General features: G+C 47.9%; 11 protein-coding genes across 11 annotated transcripts; 5 read left to right on the top strand and 6 right to left on the bottom strand.

Moving 5' to 3' along the window:
• Positions 1 to 712: 712 nt before the first annotated feature.
• Positions 713 to 2832, top strand: BX661DRAFT_182221 (IucC family-domain-containing protein). Its single transcript, XM_051535928.1, has 4 exons — positions 713 to 1993; positions 2032 to 2301; positions 2349 to 2400; positions 2432 to 2832. The coding sequence occupies exons 1-4, from the start codon at positions 864 to 866 to the stop codon at positions 2738 to 2740; spliced, it is 1761 nt and encodes a 586-aa protein (XP_051392035.1). The 5' UTR covers positions 713 to 863; the 3' UTR covers positions 2741 to 2832.
• A 503-nt stretch (positions 2833 to 3335) lies between these two features.
• On the bottom strand, positions 3336 to 4819 carry BX661DRAFT_182220 (uncharacterized protein). Its single transcript, XM_051535927.1, has one exon. It carries the CDS (start codon positions 4621 to 4623, stop codon positions 3583 to 3585), a length of 1041 nt encoding a protein of 346 aa, XP_051392034.1. The 5' UTR covers positions 4624 to 4819; the 3' UTR covers positions 3336 to 3582.
• Positions 4820 to 6735: 1916 nt separating this feature from the next.
• BX661DRAFT_224474 (uncharacterized protein) lies at positions 6736 to 9203 on the top strand. The gene has a single exon (XM_051538909.1). It carries the CDS (start codon positions 7152 to 7154, stop codon positions 8991 to 8993), a length of 1842 nt encoding a protein of 613 aa, XP_051392033.1. The 5' UTR covers positions 6736 to 7151; the 3' UTR covers positions 8994 to 9203.
• A 1-nt stretch (position 9204) lies between these two features.
• BX661DRAFT_182215 (uncharacterized protein) lies at positions 9205 to 9949 on the top strand. Its single transcript, XM_051535926.1, has one exon. It carries the CDS (start codon positions 9356 to 9358, stop codon positions 9905 to 9907), a length of 552 nt encoding a protein of 183 aa, XP_051392032.1. The 5' UTR covers positions 9205 to 9355; the 3' UTR covers positions 9908 to 9949.
• On the bottom strand, positions 9905 to 10934 carry BX661DRAFT_182214 (Gar1/Naf1 RNA binding region-domain-containing protein). Its single transcript, XM_051535925.1, has one exon. The coding sequence runs from the start codon at positions 10706 to 10708 to the stop codon at positions 10025 to 10027; it is 684 nt and encodes a 227-aa protein (XP_051392031.1). The 5' UTR covers positions 10709 to 10934; the 3' UTR covers positions 9905 to 10024.
• A 744-nt stretch (positions 10935 to 11678) lies between these two features.
• On the bottom strand, positions 11679 to 12325 carry BX661DRAFT_170924 (uncharacterized protein; the record flags this gene model as incomplete). The annotated part of the gene is made up of 2 exons (XM_051533660.1): positions 11679 to 11807; positions 11888 to 12325. The coding sequence occupies 2 exons, from the start codon at positions 12323 to 12325 to the stop codon at positions 11679 to 11681; spliced, it is 567 nt and encodes a 188-aa protein (XP_051392030.1).
• A 1045-nt stretch (positions 12326 to 13370) lies between these two features.
• BX661DRAFT_182212 (uncharacterized protein) lies at positions 13371 to 14598 on the bottom strand. Its single transcript, XM_051535924.1, has one exon. It carries the CDS (start codon positions 14389 to 14391, stop codon positions 13378 to 13380), a length of 1014 nt encoding a protein of 337 aa, XP_051392029.1. The 5' UTR covers positions 14392 to 14598; the 3' UTR covers positions 13371 to 13377.
• A 1416-nt stretch (positions 14599 to 16014) lies between these two features.
• Positions 16015 to 18206, bottom strand: BX661DRAFT_182210 (ATP synthase regulation protein NCA2-domain-containing protein). Its single transcript, XM_051535923.1, has one exon. It carries the CDS (start codon positions 18138 to 18140, stop codon positions 16077 to 16079), a length of 2064 nt encoding a protein of 687 aa, XP_051392028.1. The 5' UTR covers positions 18141 to 18206; the 3' UTR covers positions 16015 to 16076.
• A 1259-nt stretch (positions 18207 to 19465) lies between these two features.
• BX661DRAFT_182208 (putative DNA-directed RNA polymerase subunit) lies at positions 19466 to 20082 on the top strand. Its single transcript, XM_051535922.1, has one exon. The coding sequence runs from the start codon at positions 19558 to 19560 to the stop codon at positions 19927 to 19929; it is 372 nt and encodes a 123-aa protein (XP_051392027.1). The 5' UTR covers positions 19466 to 19557; the 3' UTR covers positions 19930 to 20082.
• On the bottom strand, positions 20083 to 22006 carry BX661DRAFT_182207 (eIF3 subunit 6 N terminal domain-containing protein). Its single transcript, XM_051535921.1, has one exon. It carries the CDS (start codon positions 21738 to 21740, stop codon positions 20334 to 20336), a length of 1407 nt encoding a protein of 468 aa, XP_051392026.1. The 5' UTR covers positions 21741 to 22006; the 3' UTR covers positions 20083 to 20333.
• A 1845-nt stretch (positions 22007 to 23851) lies between these two features.
• Positions 23852 to 24577, top strand: BX661DRAFT_142974 (60S ribosomal protein L6; the record flags this gene model as incomplete). The annotated part of the gene is made up of 1 exon (XM_051532979.1): positions 23852 to 24577. One exon carries the CDS (start codon positions 23852 to 23854, stop codon positions 24575 to 24577), a length of 726 nt encoding a protein of 241 aa, XP_051392025.1.
• Positions 24578 to 24619: the final 42 nt, after the last annotated feature.

Raw genomic sequence — 24619 nt, 5'->3', positions numbered from 1 at the left:
TTTTTATACCAACAATGCGGAAATTGGCTTTTAAAGGTGACTTGCAGCATCAGTATTTTGTTGGCTTCAAGATCCACATATGCACACACGTGTCCGCATCTTTAATAACACGCACCTCCCGTTTGCCATACGAGTGAGTATGCATTGCCCTGCGATTGCAAACAAATAATATAAACCCGAGACTTTGCTAGCAACTTTAGAGAACCCGAGCAAGCAAAAAAACAGCAAGCAAGGGCCAGCTATGGCTCTCCTTATTGTTGACGACACAAGGCAAGACAAGCTTGCAGCCAGCAAGAACTTGTGCCAAAATCCAATATTGTTGGGTTCAATTTTCTTCTAACGAGTTCCAAAGATGAAAGCAGCCAACCTCATGCAATTTTTTGGTTGCCTTTTTACTGCCTGTTGTTTACTGGGGAAAAAAGGCGTGCTCTCGTTTTATTCGCCCTTTGTCGGCCGCTCTATTTCTAGATCAGAGCAGTGATTCAGACGGTATTCCAAATTAGGACCATTTTTGCGGTGTCAGAAAACCTGTTTTGCCATTAATCGGCCTTTAGAAGGTCAGAAATTGCCCGCGATTCTGAGCATGCGAATATGTCCTTTTGAGGCAAAATTCCGTGATTCGAAGCAAGACGGATTGCAAAAAAATTTTGAGTGACACCCCGCCCAAAAAGGAACACCATTCCGCCATCTGATAAGAGCAATTTCTTCAGTGTTTTGGAAGCGTTTTCAACCCCCTTTTGCTCAAAATCCCCACCCTTCTCTCAAATAACTACCTATTTTCTGCCTCTCTTTTGCCCCCATTTCGGTTTCATTCTAAAACAAGCAGTAGTCGTAATATAAAAGAAGAAAGTATCAACAAATAAATGCTACAAGACGCCATCGCCCTCAACACGCCAGCAGAGCTTGCCGTTCTTCTGAGCCAGTCATCTTCCGACCCGCATGTGCTGCCACAGGACAGCCACGGCTTCGTCCGACACGCCCAGTTTGCCACAATGTCCCGACTGCTTACGTGCCTGGTCAACGAGCGCTTGACATCGGCGCTTTGCTGCGTCACCACACCGGGCAGCCCCGACTTTTTGCTCGTTACAGGGCCAGTAAAGGCGGCCAACAGCAACATATGGGTTGCAGGTACGCTGGTGTTTCAGCTACGACATAGACCAATCCTGGCCTCTGCCCCTGATGGCTGGACCAACGCGTGGCCCGTCCGTCTTTTGGACCCCGAGGACCTGGGGCTTTGCGCCTGGCGTACTGACTGCGTTGACCTGGCGCAGAATACATGGAGTGGAGCCACGTTGGAGTGCCCGAAGGAGCTCATGCGGCATATTGGCGGGTGGGGCGCACTGGACAGAGATGCTGTTGAAGTTATCTGCCAGGAACTACATAGCTCCATGGAGCACCAGGCGCATGCCTATGCGCAGCAGGCTAGCGGACGCACTGTGCCAAGCATGCAGAAGGCATCAGATATTGACTGGGAGCAGTCTATCGTCGAAGGCCACGCCACGCACCCGATGCACCGTGCGCGGCACGCTTTGCCACCGCTGGAACCGCTGGAGCCACACACCGAGTTCCGGCACCTGCGCCTGAGATTTGTGGCTGTTGCTCGCGAGCAAATGACTGTGCGTGGCGACTATCACGAATTGCTGATGCCATTGTTGCAGGCTGCCAAGCCGCTGGGCAGTGCCAAAGGCACAATGCTGAACGAGGTTGATTTGCAGACCCAAGTCGTGGTGCCAGTGCACCCGTTGCATTTGCCGGCTGTGCGTGCGCGCTTTCCGTTTGCGCGTGTTCTGGATTTTGACGCAGATGCCGAGGCCCAGGCGTCCCTGCGCACGGTGTCACCAAAGGACCTGCGTGCCAGCGGGCTGGATATCAAGCTCCCGCTGGGAGTCAAGACATCCTCGGCTCTGCGCACGATCAGCACGTATTCTGCGTTTCTTGGCCCTCAACTCACGCCTTTGCTAACGCCAATTCTTGCTTATTCAAATGCCCCACTGTTATCCAGCGAGCCCGCCAGGCCATACTGAATGACAGCGATTCGGACACTGCCAAGTACCTGGCCTGCATCCTGCGCCGCAACCCCCAGAGTCTGTGCGCAGAAAATGAGCGCGCAGTGGTGGCTGCTGCGTTGACTGAGCGATTGGCCAATGGTTCCAGCGCTGTGTGCGCTCTGTGGCCCAATTTGGAAACCGTATCGCAGAAACGCGAGTTCTTGCGCACATACACCGGCCTTCTGTTCGACGCCTTCCTCCCGCCACTGATGACACACGCATTTGCCTTGAGGCACATCAACAGAACACATTGGTGCGGGTATCTGCGGTTACTGGAATACCTGTGGGATTCGTCATTAGGGATTTTGGCGGCATTATGGTTCACATGCCTACATTCTCTAGGCCTCTCACGGTGCTATTATTCCCATGTTGCCCGGAAACAGCACGACAGCAAGTCTCCAGAAGAAGCATATGGCGTGGCCTTCCATGCATTGGTACAATGCCAGATTCACCGCCTCGTTAGAGCATTGGACCTTCATTATGCGGGCGGAGGGTGGCAAATTGTGCGAGAAGAGTTTGCGCGCGTAGTCCCGCGTAATGTGCCACTTTGGCAGGCGTGGATGAGGGAGGAGGTACCACTTAAGAGCTTTGTTACTATGAAACTTGGCGGCCTTTATCGCGACTATGTCTACTCCACCGTGCCCAATATTTTGCTTTATCGGGATGAGCCGCTTGGTCTAGTGGAAGCTTAACTTTGAAATCCACATTCTTTTTATTGAGTTGGTTTTATAACAAAAATTTCAAATATAACTAGAAATATAACTAGAAATGGAAATAAAAATAATTTCACAGAAATTACGTTGTTTGGAAAAAGTATAGTTTGAATAACAATTTCTTTTAGTTTCCATTAATCTTGATATTTTTAAGAACACTTTGCTGTCAAAGACTGCTGTTTTTTGATGTACTGGAGCCAGGCGTTGCTTCTTTTAAAGACATTAACGACTGGGTTCAGTCTCGCGTGTCATTTAATATCGAGTGCATGGAAATCCAGGCTATACCAAAGACATTTCTAATTTTGAACAGATCTACTATTGGACACATTTATAATATGCTGGCAAATATGCAAACATCTCCAACGCTAAAGATAAAGTTCAAACAAAAGAAAAAACATATTATAATTTTGTTTTAGTTATTAGCCTGAAACAACTGTCGAGCATATACCATTCAACAATGGACAACCGCAAGACATGGATGATTGACATGGCTACTTAACAAATTGGTGTGGAATCAATTGCAAGCAAATAGAAATACATAAAATCTGTCGACAACATTGCACACGTTATAAGCTAAAAAAGTAAAGCATGATGACATTAAACAAAAAACGAGTGAAAGAATGAAAGAATGAAATGGAAAAATAAACGGTGTAAAATTAAAGGTGGCATTGGGCTGATCCCGTCAGCCCAGATCCACGTTGGTTGCGGTGTGCTAACTGTGGCTATTATTTTAGCACGCTGCCAATGACGCCGCTTGATGGGTGGATGAATGGATGGGTGGGTGGCCAAGTGTGTGCCTCGAAGCGAGCATCCAGCTCACCTTAGATCTGGTTGGTCTGAGCACGGCCACCGCGGTGGAATATCTCGTCGAGTGAGTCGGCTATTTCTTTTAAGGCCAGGAAAGTAGCACTCGGCCCAGCAATGTCAGGCTTGCTTGCGTGAGAAATACCAGCCACCTTGGCCAGCGGGGTGCAGATTGCCCCAAAGTATCCAGCGCGCGGCGGCTTTCCCGCTGGCTGCTGGGCCTTGGCTCTTGCTTGCACGGCCTTGACCTCGTTGCACAGCTTGATAATAAGCTCATGTTGCGCTTCGGTAACTGCACAAGCCGCATTCAGCTCGCTCTCAGCTTTGCAGACCTCGTCATACATGGTTCTGACGTTTTGACGTTGAACATGTAGGCTGCCGCTGCAAAACACCGGCTTGCCGTGCTGGAGCGCCTTGGCTTGCACAGTACGGCTCAGCTCAACCTTGTTGCGCAGCTCGACAACAAGCTGCTGCTGCTCTTCAGCGCTTGTGCGAGCCTCCTTTAGCTCGCGCTCGGCCTTGCGGACATCGGCATCCAGTGACTTGACGTTCTGGCGTTGGACACGCAGCATGCTTTCAGTGCTAGCCAGCTTAATTTGCAGGGCGGCGTTATCTTTCTCTGCGCGCCCCAGCTTGACCTTGAGGTCGGCAATGCTGGCGTCTCTTTCAGCTAGCTTGGACTCGAAAACAGCCAACTTGCGGCGCAGGCTCTCGCTCTCACTCTCGCCCTTGCCCTCGCTCTCGCCCTCGCTGCGCTGAGCAGCATGCACGGGCGCATTATTGGCCTGGGCTTTGGTTAGTGCTTGCTCGGCTGCAACATGTGCCTGTGCAGGCTCCATTTCGATAAACCCAACCCTCGCCTTTGTCTCATTGGTGTGTGAGGCGCTAGAAGTATTGGTGGTTTTGTTCTGGTTGAAAGCGGGGTTGGCAGCAACATTGGCCTCGGCTTCAGCCTTGGGTGTAAGAGCCCAGCCAACACCGCAGATGACCACGAGGGTCGGGGCAAGGCTGAGCAGAATGCACGTCTTGCCGATTGTAGAGGCAAGCTTGGTTATCATTTTCAAGGTAATCAAAAACAAAACCCAATAACAAAAAATAAAAGGAGGTTTGGGGAATTCGCGTAAAAGTAAACAAACGGAAAACGCTAGCTTGACAGGATGAAAAATGAAATTCAATAAATAAAGAGGTGGTTCAGTGGGTTATAGTAGAAAGCCTGAGGTGGTGAGAGGTGGTGAGAGGTGGTGAGAGGTGGTGCACAGGTGGATAATCGTTGGATGAAAAAAGGTATTGATAGTAAAATAAAAAAAGAAAAAGAAGAGAAATGAAAGAAGGCAAAAAGCTCTGCTGCTACATATTCACGGGAGGCACGATCAACGCAAACCATATTTTATATTTTAAAGCCATCATAAGCATTATCATCATCGATATATATCCGACATGTGCTTTTTGTGAAAATCAGCAGCAAATTGATATCCAACCAGCCCACGTGTTACTGGTGGCTTAACTCTCGAGTAAACAATTATCTCCATGGCTTGCGGTTACTGGCCAAAGATTTTAAACGCAAACACGCACTGTGGCTTGCGGGTGAAATGCGAGTGGTCTTTGGTTCCTGTTTGGGGCACGCGCTATAAGGATCTCGCCAAATCACTCTGGCTGTATGCATTTTTTGCAAGGCGCTCATGACCAGGACATTTGTTTTCCAATTATTTAAAAACATTAGCTTATTTCGTGGTCTCTAGCTCATATTCACAACAAATTGGATTTATTCTGAAATCCCAAACTGCACGGCAAAGAAAGGCAAAGAAACACTGATAAGCGTGGCAAATCATACCTTTTCCCCACGCACCAACACCGCCGAAGCTATCGAAACATACTGCTGTTACCAAACCCTGCCTGGAGTAATCTAAGCGATAATATGCCAAAAAGCCAAGTTGCTTTGTTGAAAAAGTCGATAACAGCTAATTGAAATTGAAAGTCCAAATAATTACAAGCTAATTGCCATATATGGCTAGCAGACTGTGCTATCGAAAAAAGAGCAAAGTATTTGCAGATCCATATGGCATATTTAAAATACCATGCAGGATAATACTCGATTATTCTAAAAACCCGAATTTATAGTTTTTTTGTAGAGATTGCTGATAGAGAGAAAATATATCCATTGAGCGAGATATAAAACAAGTAAAAAAACTAAAGATTTTATAGACATTCCTGGTCGTATCATGCAATAATGCTTCCATAAAATACCATCTCGCGCAAAAATCCAAGATACACGCGCAACGACAATATTTTCAACATCCTTTTGATCAGTCAAATTAGAGGTTGTGAAACATAACCACGTATTTTGATTGGGGGGATATGACCACACCTCAGCCTTTTTTACGGGTGACATGCTCGTTAACGTTGTCATCAAACGTAATTTAAATTAATATTGTATAAAACTCCAGAGCATCATCAGTGTATGTATATGCATTTCAGAAGAGTCTTGTTACATATTGCTATTCGTAGAAATATTGGTACGATATTTACACCCAGCTTCATTTGTAATATAATAATACTGCATTGATATGTTTTGGCAACAAAAGGATGTCTGGCTTTATTTAAAAAAGATATAAATGTAGCGCGTATATTCAAACATGAGCAACATATTTTTAAGAGCAAGCTGTAAATTCTTACAGCATCACGCTAGAAAAAACAACGAGTTACGTTATCGCTGTTACACAAACGCCATGTATGTGAAGAATAAATCAAGTACATTTCATTTTCATTTGTTATTTTTAGACAGAGGATATGTTTCGATGTTGATAATCCCGACTACTAAATCTTCCACCTAGCGAATAAACATAAATGTATGTTTAATGTCTATTTTTGAAAGGCGGTCTTTTGCTGCACATCGATTATTGATTTTTGGATTTACCATTTTTATGCAAACCATTTTCAACGCTGCCCAACCAGAATGAGACACAAGTAGTGTATTTGGGATTTACACTTTCTTTACAAGCCGGGAGCCGCACAGAAAAAATAAAAATAAAAATTTTGCCGCAACTTTTATGTTTTCTTTTTCTCTTTCCACCCGGGCACCAGCCAGCTGAGTTTAGACTGGATTGTGCCAGCAATGCATGCTCACATTGTGTCAAGCCTCTTTATTTAAAATTTTCAGCTGTTCCTTTTTTGATACTATCCCCTCATCCCCTAGTCCCCACCATTTTGTATATTTTTCTTGGAAAAACAAAACAAAAATACAAAGCGGTCTGATAAATACTTCAAAAGACCAACATCCACCATTTTTTTTAGCTCTCGTTTCTTTCCGTGTTCACCACTCCTTTTTTCACCTAATAATCTTTGTTCACCCCTTTTATTATTATTGACCCTTTAACGCCCATCTTCTTCCACTTCGCCCATCTTAACCATCAAATAGCAACCTTTTTATACTCGAGCCACTTGACATATATTTTTCTTTATTCATACACTTTCTCTGTACACAAGCACTTACATATTCGCACACACGCACACCCATTCACTTACCGACACAAGCAGCAGCCTCCACTACCTCGCTTCAATATCTTTCTAAGCTCCAACCATAGTACAGATGGAGCAAGCAAAGCAGTTCCCGATACTTCTCAGCGCGGCCAACTCCCGGTCAGCATCGCCCGCTCCAAGCAATGGCTCGCCTGGTAGACCCTCGTCGTCCATCACCCTCGGCCAAGGAAGTGACAGGGGAGCAGCCTCGCCTTCAAGGGCATATAAGCAAGGGTGGAAACCAAAGTCACGCAACAATAAGAAGCAAAAGGAGGCTAGCGGACGCAAAACTGGCAACACCAGAAAAGAGACAAACAACGAAAACACACCAGTGAAGGGTGTTATGGCAGTGGCTGTTTCTGGCAAAGAGCCCGAAAGCTTTTCACAAGACAATATGGCTCAGTCAAGTGTGAGTATTAATGGATCATCTAAGCCCGCTCACCAGAATAACCCCAGGACGCCTGGCAATGCTCAGGCCGAGCCCAAGAACAGGGGAAAGAACGCTCCCCGTCGTCGCACTACTGTGGGAACATCCGCAAGTGCAACTGAGGCTACTGCGAATGATCTTGGGAAGTGTAGTTCAGTGGGCTCGGTGCAGCCAGACACTCCGAAAAACACAATGCCGGTGGCCGCCGCTCCACTGGGCATGGCAGTGATAGTTCAGGGCGAAAATGGGCGTGCGCGGGTTATGTTTAATTCGCAGATGCCCGAGAACGATCATCGCATGAGTGGTGCATCAGCGCCTCGGTTTGCACCGCACTCTGAGCGCCGCTCATCAACTGGGCAGTTTGGCAGCCGGGCGCGGTTCCCTGTTCCTTGTGGCGATGATATGGGGCTTGGCCTGACCCTGAACTCGCCAATGTCGCCGGCCCAGTCCGGCGTATCGGCTGTATATAATGTTGGAGGAAGGACCGCGATTACGCCGAGTCAGTCCCCGCAGCACGCCGCGCCGCCAGAGTTCCGCCAGAGATCGTTTACATCCACACAGCTGCGCTCCTCGGCCAGGTCGTTCTCGCCACAGAACCAGAAAAATTATCAGCACCAGCACCAGCAGTACCAGCAGCAGAATCAGCAGCCTCCGCGCAGGCTTTCTTCGATCAGTCCGTCGGCATACAAGCAGATGGTTCCGCAATCGGCACCTGTTGACGGGGCTGTAAACTCGCGTGTACGCAGCCAAACGGTGTCCACTCACACGAGCATGACAGGACTGCGCATCTCCATGTCGCAGTCACGGCCGGGCAACGTCATGGCGCCCCATCTGCCTCAGCTTTCGCGCGCAAGTTCCGGGGGTAGCACGCAGACAAACACGTATGCCAATGGCGGGTACTTTGCCACGCGTCGGGCGTCCGTTTCCAACGTCGGCTTGGCGGTCGACCCCGACCATTCGATTCGCATTCCGACTATTATGTTCCAAAAGCCAAAGACAGTAGATTACTCCAAGGGCGCAGCAAGGGATGTGTCGGGCAATGGAACAGTCACGCCTGTTACTGGCGATGGGCTGAGGGGTGCTGAGACCGAGGAATTTGGAGAGAGCTTGGCGATGCAGAAGCTCCAGGAGATGATCTCATCGATGCGCTCCTTCTACAAGCCAAAACAGGAAAAAGCAGTAGTCACACAGCAGACTGCAATTGCAAAGACCGAAGCTGAGGTGCACTTTGGGACTGAGGCTGAGGCTGAGGCTGAGGTTGAGGCAGTCAAGGCGGATGTCATGCAGACGCCCTTGACGCCCGCAGCACACCCAACCTCCCGTTTCGACAGCATTTTGGAAGAGGACGAGGACGACGAGAGCGACGAGGCAAAGCTGGACGCCGATGGTGACAGCTTGCTCACGGCAAACGGCACCGGCGTGTCGCACTCGGCTGCGCGCCCATTGGATGAAATGGTGACTGCGATTGCATCTGTCGTCGTCTAAACATCAATTCGTTCACAGCAGCTCTGAATATCTATGTTCGGCTTCTGCAAACTCATATTCTTTTCCTTCGTGTTTTTCAATGTCATAATTCCCACCTGTATCGACGTGCCATACAAATGGACTGTAAAGCCAACTTTTGTTTTGGGTAAAGTCCAAAAGAAATCTTCCCACATTGTGTTGTCATGCTGCAATTTTTCTATTGCTTTGTTGACAAGGCAAATCAATGCAATAAAAAACAACAGCAGCAGAATCGACACTGAAACCATTGTATTTTCCAATGTTATTTTTATCTCGCTGTCAGCCTCGCTTCTCCAAATACCTTTATACAACATTTTTACAAACATTTATTCCTCTTTTTTCAAATGCCTGAAATTCAGCCTGACCGCTTGGACAAGCAGTTTCCCAACAGGAACAACCCGGCTGAACACGCATACCTCCCGTCGCCCTCCAGCTTCTTTGCGATATTCGGCGGAGTCTTTGCGTCGCTCAGCAGCGTCAGTGCCAAGTTAGCGGTCAACCAACAGCCGGGCGCCCTGACCATGCTCATCCACCAACTGATGCCGTCAACATCAACCAATGCGCACCTCCTCTCATTGATCTCGCGCGCAGTAATGCTGGGAAGCATAGGGCTGAGCAACTTTTTCATGTGGCTGTTCTTCACAAAGGCCCTGCGGTACGGCGACTCCACACCCCGGGTGATGATGCTCCAGACTGCGAGCAACTTTGCCATGACTGCCCTCTGTGGCGTGTATCTGTTTGGCGACGTGCTGTCGATGCAGTGGTGGTGGGGCGCATCGTTGATTGCCGCCGGGCTGGTGCTGATCAACTCAGAAAAGAGTGCTGAGTTTGTCTGCGAGAGCCCTGACCATGTTCTTGAGGTCAATGGGCTGAAGGAGTCCAAAAAGACAAAATAAGTGGGTGTGATTTTTTTTAAAAAAAAGTATGTAAAAAAGTGAAAGAAAAGAGAAACAACGTCCATTATAGCAAGCTGGAAATATGAAGGGGAATGAGGAAATGCTGGTTGCGACAGCTTAGTATCCACCACGACCACGGCCGCCGCTGAAGCTGCTGCCACCACGGGGAGCACCGCGGCCTCCGCCAAACCCACCACGGCTTCCGCCGAACCCACCGCGGCCGCCACGGTCGCTGAATCCACCACGGCCTCCGCCGCGGCCACCAAAGCCGCCACGAGCACCGCCACGACCACCACGGTCGCCGAAGCCACCACGGCTACCACCGCGACCACCAAAGCCGCCGCGAGCAGCGCCACGGCCGCCAGGAGCAGCACCACCGCGCTTCTTCACACCGCCAGCAGACTTGGGCTTGGGCAGGAAGCGCTCCAGGGGCAGCAGTCTGTCGGGCGCAATAAACACGCGGTCGCTGGCCTTGAACGAGTCAGCAACAACACCGTCCTGAAGCTTCACGGTGAAGTAGACCTCGTTGATGGGGCCCAGGATCTCGTCAACCTTGCCGATCTGCGTCTTGTTCTCGAGGAAGATCGGTGCGTTGAAGTACGGCACCTTGTCGCTTGTCGATTTGCAAACCATCTCGCCCTCGCACGCATGCATGTAGGTGCCGAGCTCGGACACTGTGTCGGGGGGTCCGTACGAGGCATGGCCACCGCCAAATCCGCCGCGGCTTCCTCCGCGTCCTCCACCACCACGGCCTCCGCCGAAACCTCCTCCGCCACGTCCACCGAATCCGCCTCGCGACATTGTTATTTTATATATTTGCTCCTTCTATGGACACGATTTCAAAACCGCCTCGTTATTTTTGTTTTACTAAAAAAAGTCTGGTGCTTTTTCTAGAAAGAGAAAAGAAATTAGAAAAGAAAAGTGGATAGCTTTGTTAATATACAACAATAATATAGATCACAAAATATATAGTCAGGAAGTAGAAGTGAGAGAGAGTCCAAAGTGCTACTTTTTTTTACACTTTCAGACCACTGAATTGGAATACAAATTCGTCTCTTCAAGCATATTCCACTGCCAACTTTTTTCTATCACTGCATTTACGATGACTTTTTTTTGCATACTAACCGTGAAAAGAAAAAAATTGGCAAAAAATTTTTTTTGTTGGACCCGCGATCTAGCGGCTTGATCCGAGCCGAGTCAGTGACAAACGAATCGAGCCTAATTTTTCAACTCACGTGCCATTTTAAATATTTGGTAAGAATATTCACAATTGCTTCGATTTATCGCAGAGGCAGCACATCGTCGACAATCAAAATAAATTTCAGGAACAATATATTCATAGATTTATAAAGGCTAGTTGTTCAGCGGATACATCACCATTGGTTGCGAGTCTTGTTCGGATACTCGCTCAAACGAAGTATTAGAAACATTGTAGCTGTTATCATCGTAGTAATGTAAGTCAGACTGAATTCGGCACGTCTTCATCTCATCCATCCACAGCCTAATGTCACGCGTGGTCGGCAATCCCCGCAGCCCCTTATTTTGTCTACCGTTGACTGTACTCCCACTTTTATACCATTCTACAAACCCGGGGTTTCGCCACGTTGTAAAGCTCTTGTCCCATTCAAATGTCGTCAACGACTGCCCTGCTGGATAGGAACCACTTTCTATCGAGTTTCCCGATGAATCGAGCCATTCAATCGATGGCCTTCTGATATTTATCAGGTAGTCCATAATAAATATGAGGAGAACGAAAAACGCCTGGAGCGATTCACAGACAGATAATATGCGGAGAAGCGAGGGTGACTGTGATCCAATTATGCGGAACACCGGCCTCCATACTAACAGACACATGAACGACATTACGTAGCAGGCGGACACCCCAACACGGCTCTGGACACTAGTAACAGTGCCCAATATAGATCCTAAAGATGTGGTGGAGCCATTTTCTAGACAGTTGGCTATTTTGTTCGTTTTGACCAGCGCAAATCCAATAAAACCACTCGAAAACACCATAGCCACGGCGATCCACGCCGATTCGAACATCCACACAACTACATCAAACTCAACTCTGCCGGCCATGGCCAACATTGAAGACTTCATGACCACGGCGGATCCGGTCCACAAGAATCCGCGAAATATGTAAAGCATCGGCTGACTGACAACCAAAGCGAGCACAAAGCAGCTAATCTCGTAATAGTCGCTCATTCTCTTGGCCGTCTTAAAGTTGCGCAGACCGTACCGTATGGCTGTGTCAAGCCCGATTGCGAAACTGATCAAAAGTCCATTCAACACCAGACTGAACGTAGAGATGAATATAAAAGTGCGGATGCCAATGAGATTACGGATTTCAGGGGATTTCCCAGAGAGTGCGAGTTGGCTGATGGAATATAATGAGGTTGACAAGGAGAGAGCCATTATCACCCGGCATCGCACTTCGTCCATGTGAGAGGAACATCGTAAAAGGCGACACCATGCTGCCAGCGCAAGAGTAAGAATGGCCACCACTGTTGAGGTGATGTTGAGATTCGTAATCAAGCTTTGTGAAAGTTTGTCGAGTTTGGGTGCAAGCTCTATGCTTGACGCGAATAAAATAGTGGCAGACATTAATATTAAGAAAAAATAAATGTAAAACAAGAAAAAAGCAAACAACGCATAATAAAAAATATATAAAAGCAATAATGAAACACTGCACACAGCCGCTAGCTTGTATTTTTATACTAAACTGAACCTTTTCTTGTGTGAATTTAGCCAAAAATTAAAAATTATGTTAAAAACCTAAGGCGCATACATTTAATATAGTTTGAACAAACAAAATACATTACAATACCCCCATTGCAATATTTGCAAAAAGAATATACTACAAGGTTGAGTGTTGACAATACAGATGGGCTTTGTGTCATTGTTGGTATTTTAGTTATACCTGTATGCACCAGAAGATAATTATTCAACAACCGCAGCAATTTGATGTGTAAATGATTGTATTTTATAAAAAAAGCAATTGGAAATTTTAACTTCATAATATTACCTTGTTGATTGCCTTGAATGGCAACGCGCAACACAACATTTCAACATTTCAATGTTCTGCCACCAACCGCTTTCCATTCTGTATCGGTTGGTCTACCAACCATACACATGTGCCCGACAAGTTTCTCTAGTATCACATTGTCGTGTGTTTGGTTTGTTCATCCGCCACTTTATTGTGAAATTATATAACAGCACTAACTCATTAAAACTTTGTATACGATAAATAGATTTACAACACATCATTGTAAATCAGTTGTTTATTCCTTCAATCCTTTATTCGTTCATTTGTTGGCAACACAACAAACAAGTTTATATTGTTTGCAGAAATACTATCAGTAGGCATAACCCTTCTCTGGTTTGGATCACTAAACTTAAAGGCATTACGACAATAAAAAAGTATTTCATCGAAATTCAATAAAATATAAAGACAAATAATAACAGCATCAATGTCTACACATGCAAAAGCTTTCGCCAATCCCAGCGTCTTTGCACGTTCTTCCAGGTTGCTGCGCAGCAAACAAAGAGCGTTTCCAGCTGTCAATATTAAACTGTGGCCAATCCGCCATGACTCGGAACGTGTGGTGTATTTCGAACGGTGTAGTCAAACGCTGCTCGTTGGCACTAAACGGAGAAACATTTTCAGAAGCATAATTGTGCTGATATTTTTCGGCAAACTGGTACAGCCACTCGGGAACAGACATAGTCATGAAGGGATTCTGGTGCTCGATGCGTCCGTTTTGGGTGTATGCAAAATTTATACCCATGTGCAGCCCGTGATCCGCGCCAATAATTAAAAGGGTGTCCTCCAGCTCGCCTGAATCCCTGATGTCTTCGAGGAATGAGGACAAGGAGTTGTCCAGGGTGCCCAGGACTTCCCCTGTGCCCTCGTGGCCCTCCAAAAAAGTGGCTGTCAGCATATAGGGGCGCCGTTTCCCTTGCTTATTTTTCAATGTCGGGGTTGAGCGGAACTCTCGCCTGAGCTGGCCCAGGTAATCAAGTGCCCAATCGTGCACATAGCGGCCGTATAAGCACCGCGCGGTAATCGAATACGGCCCTTTGAAGTTTCCAAATGGATTGCCAACATTGGGATAGTAATCGGGAAGACAAAACGGCGATGCCAGCTCGTAATCCAAGCTGCGATTCCCCACAGAGTATGTGTCTGATAAAAACTTGTCGCCAATATACTCCCTGGCCCAGTCATCGCAGCCAGTCTCCACACGGGCCGTTACGTAGCCGCGGTCCCGGAAGTACGCCCATATCGGCAGCGGATTGGGCCTAGTGGAAATTACCTCTCCCGTATACATTGCCCTGGTGTTGTTATCCGTGCTGAATCCTACTGAGTGGTACCGATACAACTCGTAGAGCCGGTTGGTTCCTGGACGATGAATCGATTTTAAAACTTGGGCCGATTTGGGCAGGCGGCGGTAGAACTGGCGGTGGGACACCGCGTCAAGCATTAGAAATATGACATTTGGGCGAGTGGTTTGCACATCCAAGTTGCCTGCAGCGTTGAAATGTTCTGTTGACACCGTTTTTTTGGTTGTGTAGTTAACACGAGTATCACTGTCTGGCGGAGGCACATAAATGGGCAACTTGTGGACTGGGGGGCTGACGCGCGTGACAATTGTACTGCTCTTGCCGCAGTTCACAACAACAGCCTGTGTCGTTTCGTTGAGCACAAATGGGCTGTCTCTGATGTACGGTAGGCGTACTGTTTCTTTGAGCACCATGTGGTTGTACACTTTCCACATGTCCTTGTTGCGCAGAGCCCAATCGCGAGTGTCGGGCAGAATATCGATATGCGCTCTGACGTCGTGCTCGCCGCAATTTACATGTAGAATGCCCTGCGGGTCTATCGTTGCCTTGATTGAAATTGGCTCAGCCTTACACGACATCGACCCGGCCCAGAAGTTTTGCGTTTTGGCGGGCAAAAGATCGACAACTGGGATGTTTCGGCCAGCCCATTGACACTCGCCAGGAATATAATCAAAACTACCGAGCGTACCCTGGTCAAATATCTTACGGTAATGAAGCAGCGAAACCCCAGCCAACATTCCGCTGATGACAAGTGCTATGGCAAAGTACACGGGGAAGTGCTTGATATTGCACCACAGTGTGTAGAGAACGGCAATCGCCAAGTTCAGCGGGATGTATATGGCCATGAACACGAGCAGGTTATAGAGGCCATGGTGTTCAAAACGCTCCCCGTGGTCGTAAAGGTATAGCGCCGCAAGTATTGCAAGCATTAAAATAACAACAGTTCTGCGCGTGCTATTGCGCATCCTGCACGCATATAGCATGATGGTCACAGTTGTCAGCGACAAAACAGACACTAGTAACTCAGCCCCAATAACACCCAGATGCTCATTAATGTACACGAGGTCACCGCCCTGTAAAGCCATCAGATACGACACGGTGCAAACAACAAGCAGAGCGGCTACTGCTACGGGCTTTGGGACCTGCACAAGCAAAGGAAGTTGCCATAGGCGCAGTTTGCTGCTGCCGCCACCGCTGCCCAACTTGTCCATAACGCGCATGTAGTCAGAATCATGAGCGGTGTGAATTAATGCCATTTCGTCGTGTTCGTTCTTGTGAAACACCGACATGGCTGGTTGTCTGTCGATAGAGTGTAAAAAGGTGGTGTAAAAAGGCGTGCAAAATGAGTTAAGCAACAGTAAAACAGCGGGTAATGGTTGTAAGGGTGTATTGAGGTTACAAAATTCAGCAAATGCAAATGGATAGCTGGGAAGTAAAAAGGTAGGGAGTAGTGCCGCGTCAATGCTATCACTGCTCTCGTTTAGCGGGTAGCATAACTGCTCCTGAGTACTACAATTTCCTCTCGCAACACAAAAAGTGGCTGTTTACATAAAATTATGACATTGTTCAAATACCAGCGCACAATTCCCAAATAGTGGCGTAGACGATTGTGCGCACGACAAAACACAAATAAGCAAATGACCATCAACAACGACAAAAATATTGGCTCTGTCGAATAAGTATATAAATAAAATATTAATTACAAGCTTGCAGTTTATATATGTATGTATTTAAGCGTGAATGATAATTTGCAGTATCCTACAGTTTTCTCGATTCAATATAAACATATCCAATTCAAGTCACAAAAGGCTAATGCAATAATGATTTACAAAAAGCGGAATGTTCTGTACATTCTATCTATCACATTGCGCTTTTGCACGCTCGTAAACGATGCCCTTTCGATGTCTACAATGTCCTGAAGGAACATAGATCTGGTGTGCGGCAGCGTCTGGAACCATCCGGCACCTGTTCTGAGCCGTCCGACGGATGTGCTGTTCGGCAGCAGCATCGCGTGGTGCCGGAGGTAGTGGGTGTGGCAGATTAGAAGGCCCTGTGTAGTCGCTGGGAGTCTGGTGTCCGCATGGCCTTTGGCCTCGCTGATCTCAGAGTTGAGCAGACGGTCAATGTCACGCATGGTGGCCTGAATGGACGAGACTGTGTACCGGCTGCTTCCGCTGACCCACCACGACAGCTTCGCCGAGATCCAGTTGGCAGCTGCATAGATGCTCAAGGTCGCTGGTACCGTGGAGAGAAGCAAAAAATTCAACTCGTTGGACTTGAGCAGCTTGTCAAGCGCAGCCATAGTCTGCCCCACGTCCACCTTGACTTTCTGGACCTGGATGAGCATAGCCTCGACGAGGTCTCCAAAAACCGCGTTCTTGAATGGCTTTTGCATCTCGCGCGTGTAGATCCGCATCACGTCGGAAAGATCGCCGCTCTCAACGCGCCGGCTCACCTCAGCGGGATCAACATTGCCAAAGCGACCGGCAAATCCAACGACCATGCTCTCAAGCGACTTAAAGTCCGACATCAGTGACTCCTCAGTCATGACGCTGTATGTGTGCTTGCCGTAGCGGATGGTCTCGTACGCGCTGCGCAGAGGAGCAAGGATAAACTGCGACACATAGTTGCGCATAGTAACCACACCATCGGCTAGCCACTCCTTGAAATCGTCGCGATGCCCAGCCACGTAGGATGACAGATATCTAGCGCCGACGGCCAAGGCCAGCACTGGCATCCAGCTGCGTGCCAGCAGACACGGGCAGCGGTAGCCTTGGACTTGGCGAGTGAACTGTGTTGAGATATTTTGAACCTGAGATGCTAGGCCTTCAGCCAGTTGAATCAGTTGTGTAATGTCCAAGGCTGCTGCCGCGGCATCAGTGCTAAACGTCTTTGTGTCCTGGCTGAGATCGCTGAGTATACAGACCACCTGCCTAAGCATTTTCTCAGGCGTGACTGGACTGCCGTCTGTAGTTTCAGCACCGGCAGCGATCGACTGCGAGAGCATGCCTATTCTAGTAGCTATCCTCTCTTGGGCATTGCCCAGTTGTTTCTGCTTGTGGCGGATTTCGCGGCGAGTCAGGCTGAGAATGTTAACCGAATGGGGTATTTTCAGCAGCGGTGACGATGTCCATACGTCGTCACAGCGGTCATCACTCTCTCCTTCGCCAGCAGAAATCTCCGCATCCGGAAACAGCAATCTGACAGACACTGTTTTTCTAATGACATCCAGGAGCCGCGCCTTATCTGTGGTCGGGTTGTTGGCACACTCGAAAATTGCGGTTGCCGACTGAACATACCAGCTGTAAACTCGCCAAGGAAGTGACTGCATAAAATACAGCGCAAGCGAGATAGCGCTGCCGTCCTGAGCGTTCCAATAGTCCATGTCCACAGAAAGTGGGAGTACAGCATCCAAGAGCTGCTCTATGGCCCGAGCGTGAATCGCCGATACCGAGTTTAACAGCACCAAGTTCGTCGCAAACTCCAGGCTTTCCTCTACTCTGCTCGAATAATGTTCCGAACGGGCCTCACGAACAAGTTGCAAGTCGCTGATGACCGAAATCAGGGATGGAACGGCAAAGTTGGTACCGATTGAGCTCGCCTGTTGCTGATTGATAGCACGGCTGGTGTTGTGGGAGCTGCCAATGGTCAGGCTGCTGGATTCCGGCGAGGCTGTCGGCTGCCGACCACCGTTCGATACGGTCAAGAGCTGAGTAGACAGATCAAACGCACGCTCGGAAAGCCTGTTTTTGGCGCTGTACCCGCCATCATCACTGCTCTGAGAGCTCTCCGCCCGATCACCACCCTCAGTTGTGTGCGCGTGCAGGGTTTGCGAATTTGCGACCAGGGCCCTAAGCAGGCTGTTGTAGTGTTCGTCGACAAAGCTCATTTTTGAATTTAAATGCCTGAAATTTGATATTAATGGGGAAAATATATATTGCGAGTCATATCGTGCACACTTGCAAGTAGATGACAGAGTATCCTTGACTAGCGCCACACTTTGAAATGAGTAATTATATCACAACCCGATCAGCTCCGCACCGGCTCGGCTTACATTGTCTTAATTCGATATCGCGCGCAGATCAAGCTGTATCACGCACAATCATAAAAAATGGAGAAAAATTTTCCCAACGCGTTTCATTATCGTTTTTCGTTATCCCAACCAAAGCACAACACAGCTGATCTGGAATCGTATAAAAGCAAAGTTTGCGCAGACGGAGCTACCGACCAAGGTTCTCTTCATTATAATTTCAATTGTCTTGTAAATATATTAATTATTTTAATTTGCATTCGGCCGGTTAGCAGTGTACGTATCTATTTTGGTTAACAACACGAACCTGTAAATGTTGCACTTTGCGGTGAATGATGATAGCTTGTCGCCCCAGGCGGAGAAAATGGTCAATGTCGATACTATAAGCAGTTTTGCCAAACATAACCCCTGACACCTCAATTGCACAAATAATTATATGTGGCATAGCACAATTTCAGCATTTGAGAGCAAGAACTAATTATTTATTGTTCTTTACTTTTTATATTGCTTTAATAGACCGATATTGCTTGCATCCTCAACCAGCGTTGAGAACAAGATGGAAATGCTTTGCATGGGAGATGACAAGGTAAAGTATTGTTTTATTAGTTTTTTTTTAATTATTGAACAATATATGGCTTACTCGTGGGCTGATGACTAACAATTTTTATGCTAACTCCGATGCAGTTCCTCTCAAGGGTCTTGCAATGTTGATACTCTCTTGACTGACCATTCATATATTTTCAACGCAACGATTTTGTTTTGTCACAGCAAATGTATAAATATGCCAATCTACTAATACGCCCTCCGAACTCTTGTTATTTATGTTCTTGCTGACAATAGGTAGGTTAGTTTTGTGTATCAAGATCTGGCGTCAAGCGACGCCACTCCTATAGAATACTTTGCACCAATAGTTATGTTTTTGTTCACTTGTAAATAAAATTTTAAACACATTAAACAAAACACCTAATATGTAAAATTTAAGGGGAAAATAACGAACAGGCTGGCTGGTTTGAAGCGAAAATAAGCAAAGAAAATGCAAAAATAAAACAGGTATTGCCAATTTGTGGCCCGCTTCTGTGATCAAACGCGATTTGATCAACTAAAAATTGTTGCGCCAAATTTTATTTGGCAGTTTTATTCAAAGTATTTTTCTTCGACAAGTTTGGCCTTCGCTTCGGTTTTGGCTTTTACTTCATTTTCAATTCAAGTTTCTTTTTTCACGAATAGTATAAATTACGCTCGCATTCCAGTCACATTCACACGCATTCCCTCTACCATGGACACCACGCAAGAAACATCGCTGAACACGTACATTGCGCTGCTTGATGTGCCTGAGAACAAATTCGAGATTCTCCCGGGAGCCAGCTCGGACTTGACATCAGTCACATTCTCGATCAAGGAGGAGGACCACACACTGGGCAACGCCCTGCGGTGGACTATCATGCAGAACCCCGAGGTTGACTTTTGCGGCTACTCCATTCCTCACCCGTCGGAGGCCAAGACCAACGTGCGCATTCAGACCACAGAGCGCACGAATGCCATTGATGCCATGAACAAGGGTGTGGACGATCTCCGGATGGTCTGCGTCATGGTGAAGGACAGGCTGGCACAGCGGCTGGCTGCTGGTGACTATGCGCGTGGCGAGTAAAAACACTAGCCACAGCAGCTGGTGCGCAAGGCGAATATAGTCTCAGTTGTAGATTTTAGGAGACCAATATTTAGAAAACAATTACAATTGAACACATGCTCGCTTTGTCCGTAACACCAGTAAGAAAAATAACGTTCACTGGAAAATATAGACATGGCGAACAATGTCGTGTTTTGTAAGAAATGAAGAGATCTGTGACTAGCAACAGAAGTAATAAACTAAAAAAAGCTAAAGGGAAGATAAATGGGCAATTGGGCACACCTGCTAATGCTGAGGGCAGTTCAAGGCACCGTCCGTCACTCTTTACGAGAATGTTTTTTAATCCTGTGGCAACAAAAACAGGAGAAGAAATTGGAGCGAGGCTTTGCTGATACTGACAGTGCGGCTGCTAGTAAAACGAGCGCTTACTGGGCACCGCCAACGGCAGCAGTCTCGGGCTGCCGCCTTCCAGTCTTTTGCTGTTGCTTAGTGTTGTTGTTGCTGTTGTTGTTGCGCGGCTTCTGATCCTGCTTCTGGTCGTCCTTCTGGTCATCCTTCTTGGCAGCCGAGCTGCCGCGCTTGTCAATGGCGCCGTTAAGAACCTGCGACCGGAAGACCAGCGCCTTGGTGCGCTCGATGACCTGCTGGTAGATCGGGTTGTAGGACGGGTTCATGATGACCGTGTTGTCCTTGAAGTCGATCTTTGCGTCCATGCGAGTGTCACGGATGAGCTTGACGATCCACTTCTCACCCTCCTCCTGCTTCATGTTGAGCCTCTTGGCCAGGCCAGCCATATCAATGCGCTTGTGGATGCGGCAGTACACTTCGGCAAAAAAGAAGCGAGCGTTCTCAACAAAGTCGTCAACAGCGCCGGTGAGGAAGAAGTCCCGCTCCAGGACGCTCTCGCACTGCTCGAGCTTGGAGGCAGCTCTGTCAAAGTCAAAGTCAACGTAGAGGGCCTCGACAAACTCGGTGACAGGGTCGCGGTAGGTGTACGAAACCTGCTCGATAATCTTGACCAGGTCCTGCATCATGTTGCGCCTTCTGCGGTTGGTGACGACGGCGGCAGTCAGATAACGCAGAATCCAGGGGCACGCGTTCTGAATGGTGCTGATGTACTGGGGGAGCAGGAATGTGTCGACAATACCGTCACGGCCCTTGGGATGGTTGAAGAAGACAAACAGGGACCAGTGCAGCAGCCACGAGCGCTGCTGGAGCTGCTCAGTCGGAGTCTTGAAATGAGCCTTGTCAATGGTGTCCCGCAGCTTGCCCATGTCCTCGTAGGCAACCTCCCAGTTACCAAGCAGAATCTCCGAAGCAAGCTTGCCCCACATGGCTGACAGGGTGAGCTCGGCGTCTGTCGACAGGATGCTGAAATGGAAAAGCATATCGGCAGACGCGCCATAGTTACCGCAGCTGTACTGCAGCTGGCCAAAGTTGTACAGCTCGAGAACCATCTCGGGCGTGCACTGATAGTTATCGCGCAGAAGCTTCATGTTCTGCAACTTATCCTGGCGCAGCGCGCCAGCGACCTCGGGGTTCTCGATGACCTCGCGGATATGCACGGTCTTCTGCTCGCTCTCGTCAAGCTTCTTGATAACCTCCGCGCGCCTCTCTGCAAACTCGGCGGGCAGTTCATCAGTATCATGAATATCCTTGTACAGCTCGCCGGTAAAGTCGACCATGTTAGTATTAGACAGCAGCTCAAACTTGGCCTTCAACATGTCCTCGCCCTTGTACACCTGCTTCATTGAGACAAACTCGAGCAGAGGAAACACCAACTGGCGGTCCAGCGATGAAATCATGCGCAGCGTCAAATCGTACTCGGCCATTATTAATCTGGGATGCTTCTTTTTTATTTTTGAACTTTCTTGATAGAGTTGAAAAGTGCTGAGTAAATCTGGCACGTCCTCGACCGCACGTAATACCGAGATTTGAAAAGTAGATGAGCAATAAAGATTGCAGGCAGAATCAAAAGTGAAAGTGAAAGAAAGTGATGCCAAAATGAAAGAAAAAACAAGAGGCGAAAAGGATTAGAATGCTTTCAAAGTCACTCTTTTCAGGTTCTTCCACTACTGCCAAATCGCTTTTGAATTCGTCTCTCAGCAATTTGCTTTTTGGGCGCGGGAGGATTTTTGCAATTTTTTCTTTCACGTACTTTATGCGCTAATATCTGGCTGGGGCAAAAAGACGAAAAAAAGCTTAGAAAGGATGTCCATTTAATGCCAATCAGTTGATTATAACAGATTAAGAGCAATTAATCAGTGCCAACCATTTCTGGGAATCGCCAGCGACAAACGCCAGGCACGCCCAATTGCCTGGGACCAACAATGGAATGGTTTGCTTGACGGCTCCGGATAAATTACACACATGTGTCATTCAAGGCCCTCGATTTGCAATATCTTGCTAGATAGTGAACCTTGACTCTGCTCAGCTATATTTTTTGTGGCAGCCAATACAAAATATGTGGTTCTAATGCTAGGCAACATCCGCTGTTTATTTTATAACACACGTTAGGGTCGCATTTGCAGCGTGTGGCAGCAGTGAACATTAATAGAACTAATAAAAATCAACCAAATACGTTAGTGTGCACTCATTGCGTGCAGTCATATAGAAAACACTCGGCAAAAGACAAAAGCAGACGACGGGCTTGCTTCGAAACAAACATCCTGGCCAAACAGCGAAGGGGCAGCTTGGCGCCAGTCGAGTTTCAAAAATCGAAAATTCGCGACTGCAGTCACATACAAAAATATAAAACCGCAAATCGGCTCACTTTGGCAACTCTGATCACACTGCACACACAATTGCGAGCCGACTTTGTCATAGTGAGCCGAATGATTTATTGCACTCTTAGCGAGCACAAGCGTGTAGACAGTACTTTAAGCAAAATGGCACTTTACAGCCATGTCACATTAGGCTCACTCTTTTTTCCTCGCATCAACATTTGTACAAGGATTCAATCCGTGAGTATCATTTATAGTAGCTGAAAAGGTTGCGGAGCAACTATAGATTCGACAGACCAGCAGAGGCGTATTAGACAGACAGAGGCAGCGGTGTGATGGATGCGACAGCATTGGATGCGGCAGGATGTTGGACAAACGTCGATGGATGTGCAGTAATTTGCTGAGGATTGGGGGCAGAAATATTGGCAAACGGTTGTGTGTGGACTTACGCGGGAAATTTGAATTTGGAGTGAATTTCGAATTTCGAATTTCTTAGCTGCACACAATATTTACGTGTGAGGCTATCACCAGGAGCAGACTATTTTTCTGACGCCACCTAGGCACGGTTATTTTATTCTGTGTCTAGCTTGGTAAGCGGGGGACATGGGCAGTGATTTGTGAGCAGCACAACTACAAATTGAGGCCTACTTGTTGTCAGCTTGGCGCCAGGGATTTTGTAAACAGTATGCTGTGCCGTGCTTGTTTGTGCGCACGAGTGTCTCAGTTGTTTTCTGCAATGGGATTATTGCTCAGAGCAGTGGCTAGGTTTTGACAACCGAAGCAGCTTGCAGCGCTGTGAATTCACTTTGTCTTCCATTAGCGAGTGGTGGCGGTGGCAGCAGCAGTAGCTTGGCTAGCACATGCTTCTAGAGCGATGTTTGCGGGTGGTTATTTTGCGTTGTTTGTGCGCAACGCATACGCCGGAGACACAGATGCCGACGCCGCCGTTTTGCTTTACGTTTCAGCACAGCGGCAACCCGAAGTTTTGCGCCGATTTCCACGAACGCCGTTATCCGTTGTTTCTGTCTGCAATTTCTGGATTGTTCAGAGATTTGCTGCTCTGTCTTTGTGCTGCGCTGCCAAGCGTTGAATTGCACTTTTTTAGCCATGTATATACAACACCATGACCAAGCACACTTTGTACTAATCTCCTTGCCTCAACACAACGCATGTCTCTTCTATGCACACATTTTTCCTTCTTTAGATATAAGCAAGTAAAGATGGTCAAGACCGATCGCAAGAACCAGCTGGCTCCCGGTATCAGCCGCCTGTCGCGCTCTAAGGTGTTTTCCAAGCGTGGCTTGTACAAGATTGCCAAGACCGCTGCTCAGCCCAAGGCTGCTGCTTCGGCCCCGGCTCCCGCCAAGAAGTCGAAGAAGTCGCCCTTCGCTCAGAACGACCTTGTCGATGCCCTGACCTACAAGAAGAACATCTTCGTTCCCGCTAACGTCGCTGCTGTCCCCAAGGCTACCCGCAAGACCAACCGCACTCCCACTATCCGCAAGTCGCTCACCCCGGGTACCGTCCTCATCCTCTTGGCCGGTCGCTTCCGCGGTAAGCGCGTTGTGCTCCTGAAGCAGCTCTCGTCGGGTCTGCTCCTGATCACCGGTCCCTTCAAGATCAACGGTGTCCCCCTCCGTCGCGTCAACCCCGCCTACGTTATCGCCACCTCCACCAAGGTCGATATCTCGGGTGTCAAGGTCGACGAGAAGTTCAACGACGCTTACTTCAAGAGCGAGAAGGAGACCAAGCTGAAGGGTACTGAGGAGGAGTTCTTCGGCAAGAACGCCCAGAAGAAGGAGCACCCCGCCCACAGAATCGCTGACCAGAAGGAGGCTGACAAGGAGGTCGCCGCCATCGTCGCCAAGGTCCCCTACCTTGCTTCCTACCTTGCTTCCACCTTCTCCCTGTCCAAGAGCCAGGCCCCCCACACCCTCAAGTTCTAAGTTTTTAGCTACACGCTTCCGCTTGTTTTATAAAAGTCGATT

Source organism: Kickxella alabastrina, assembly GCF_025024165.1.
Source record: "Kickxella alabastrina strain RSA 675 chromosome Unknown BX661scaffold_10, whole genome shotgun sequence".
Lineage (NCBI taxonomy): Eukaryota > Fungi > Kickxellomycota > Kickxellomycetes > Kickxellales > Kickxellaceae > Kickxella > Kickxella alabastrina.
Note: the sequence above shows the minus strand (reverse complement) of the source record. Positions and strands in the feature narration are given on the sequence as shown.

Coding starts and splice junctions, on each gene's coding strand:
- BX661DRAFT_182208 (XM_051535922.1), top strand. CDS start 19,558: ATGGACACCACGCAAGAAACATCGCTGAACACGTACATTGCGCTGCTT.
- BX661DRAFT_182210 (XM_051535923.1), bottom strand. CDS start 18,140: ATGAGCTTTGTCGACGAACACTACAACAGCCTGCTTAGGGCCCTGGTC.
- BX661DRAFT_182207 (XM_051535921.1), bottom strand. CDS start 21,740: ATGGCCGAGTACGATTTGACGCTGCGCATGATTTCATCGCTGGACCGC.
- BX661DRAFT_182214 (XM_051535925.1), bottom strand. CDS start 10,708: ATGTCGCGAGGCGGATTCGGTGGACGTGGCGGAGGAGGTTTCGGCGGA.
- BX661DRAFT_182220 (XM_051535927.1), bottom strand. CDS start 4,623: ATGATAACCAAGCTTGCCTCTACAATCGGCAAGACGTGCATTCTGCTC.
- BX661DRAFT_182212 (XM_051535924.1), bottom strand. CDS start 14,391: ATGCTTGACGCGGTGTCCCACCGCCAGTTCTACCGCCGCCTGCCCAAA.
- BX661DRAFT_224474 (XM_051538909.1), top strand. CDS start 7,152: ATGGAGCAAGCAAAGCAGTTCCCGATACTTCTCAGCGCGGCCAACTCC.
- BX661DRAFT_182221 (XM_051535928.1), top strand. CDS start 864: ATGCTACAAGACGCCATCGCCCTCAACACGCCAGCAGAGCTTGCCGTT. Junction 1,994..2,031: donor GCTTATTCAAATGCCCCACT/GTTATCCAGCGA, acceptor ACTGAATGACAG/CGATTCGGACACTGCCAAGT. Junction 2,302..2,348: donor CACATCAACAGAACACATTG/GTGCGGGTATCT, acceptor ATTCGTCATTAG/GGATTTTGGCGGCATTATGG.
- BX661DRAFT_182215 (XM_051535926.1), top strand. CDS start 9,356: ATGCCTGAAATTCAGCCTGACCGCTTGGACAAGCAGTTTCCCAACAGG.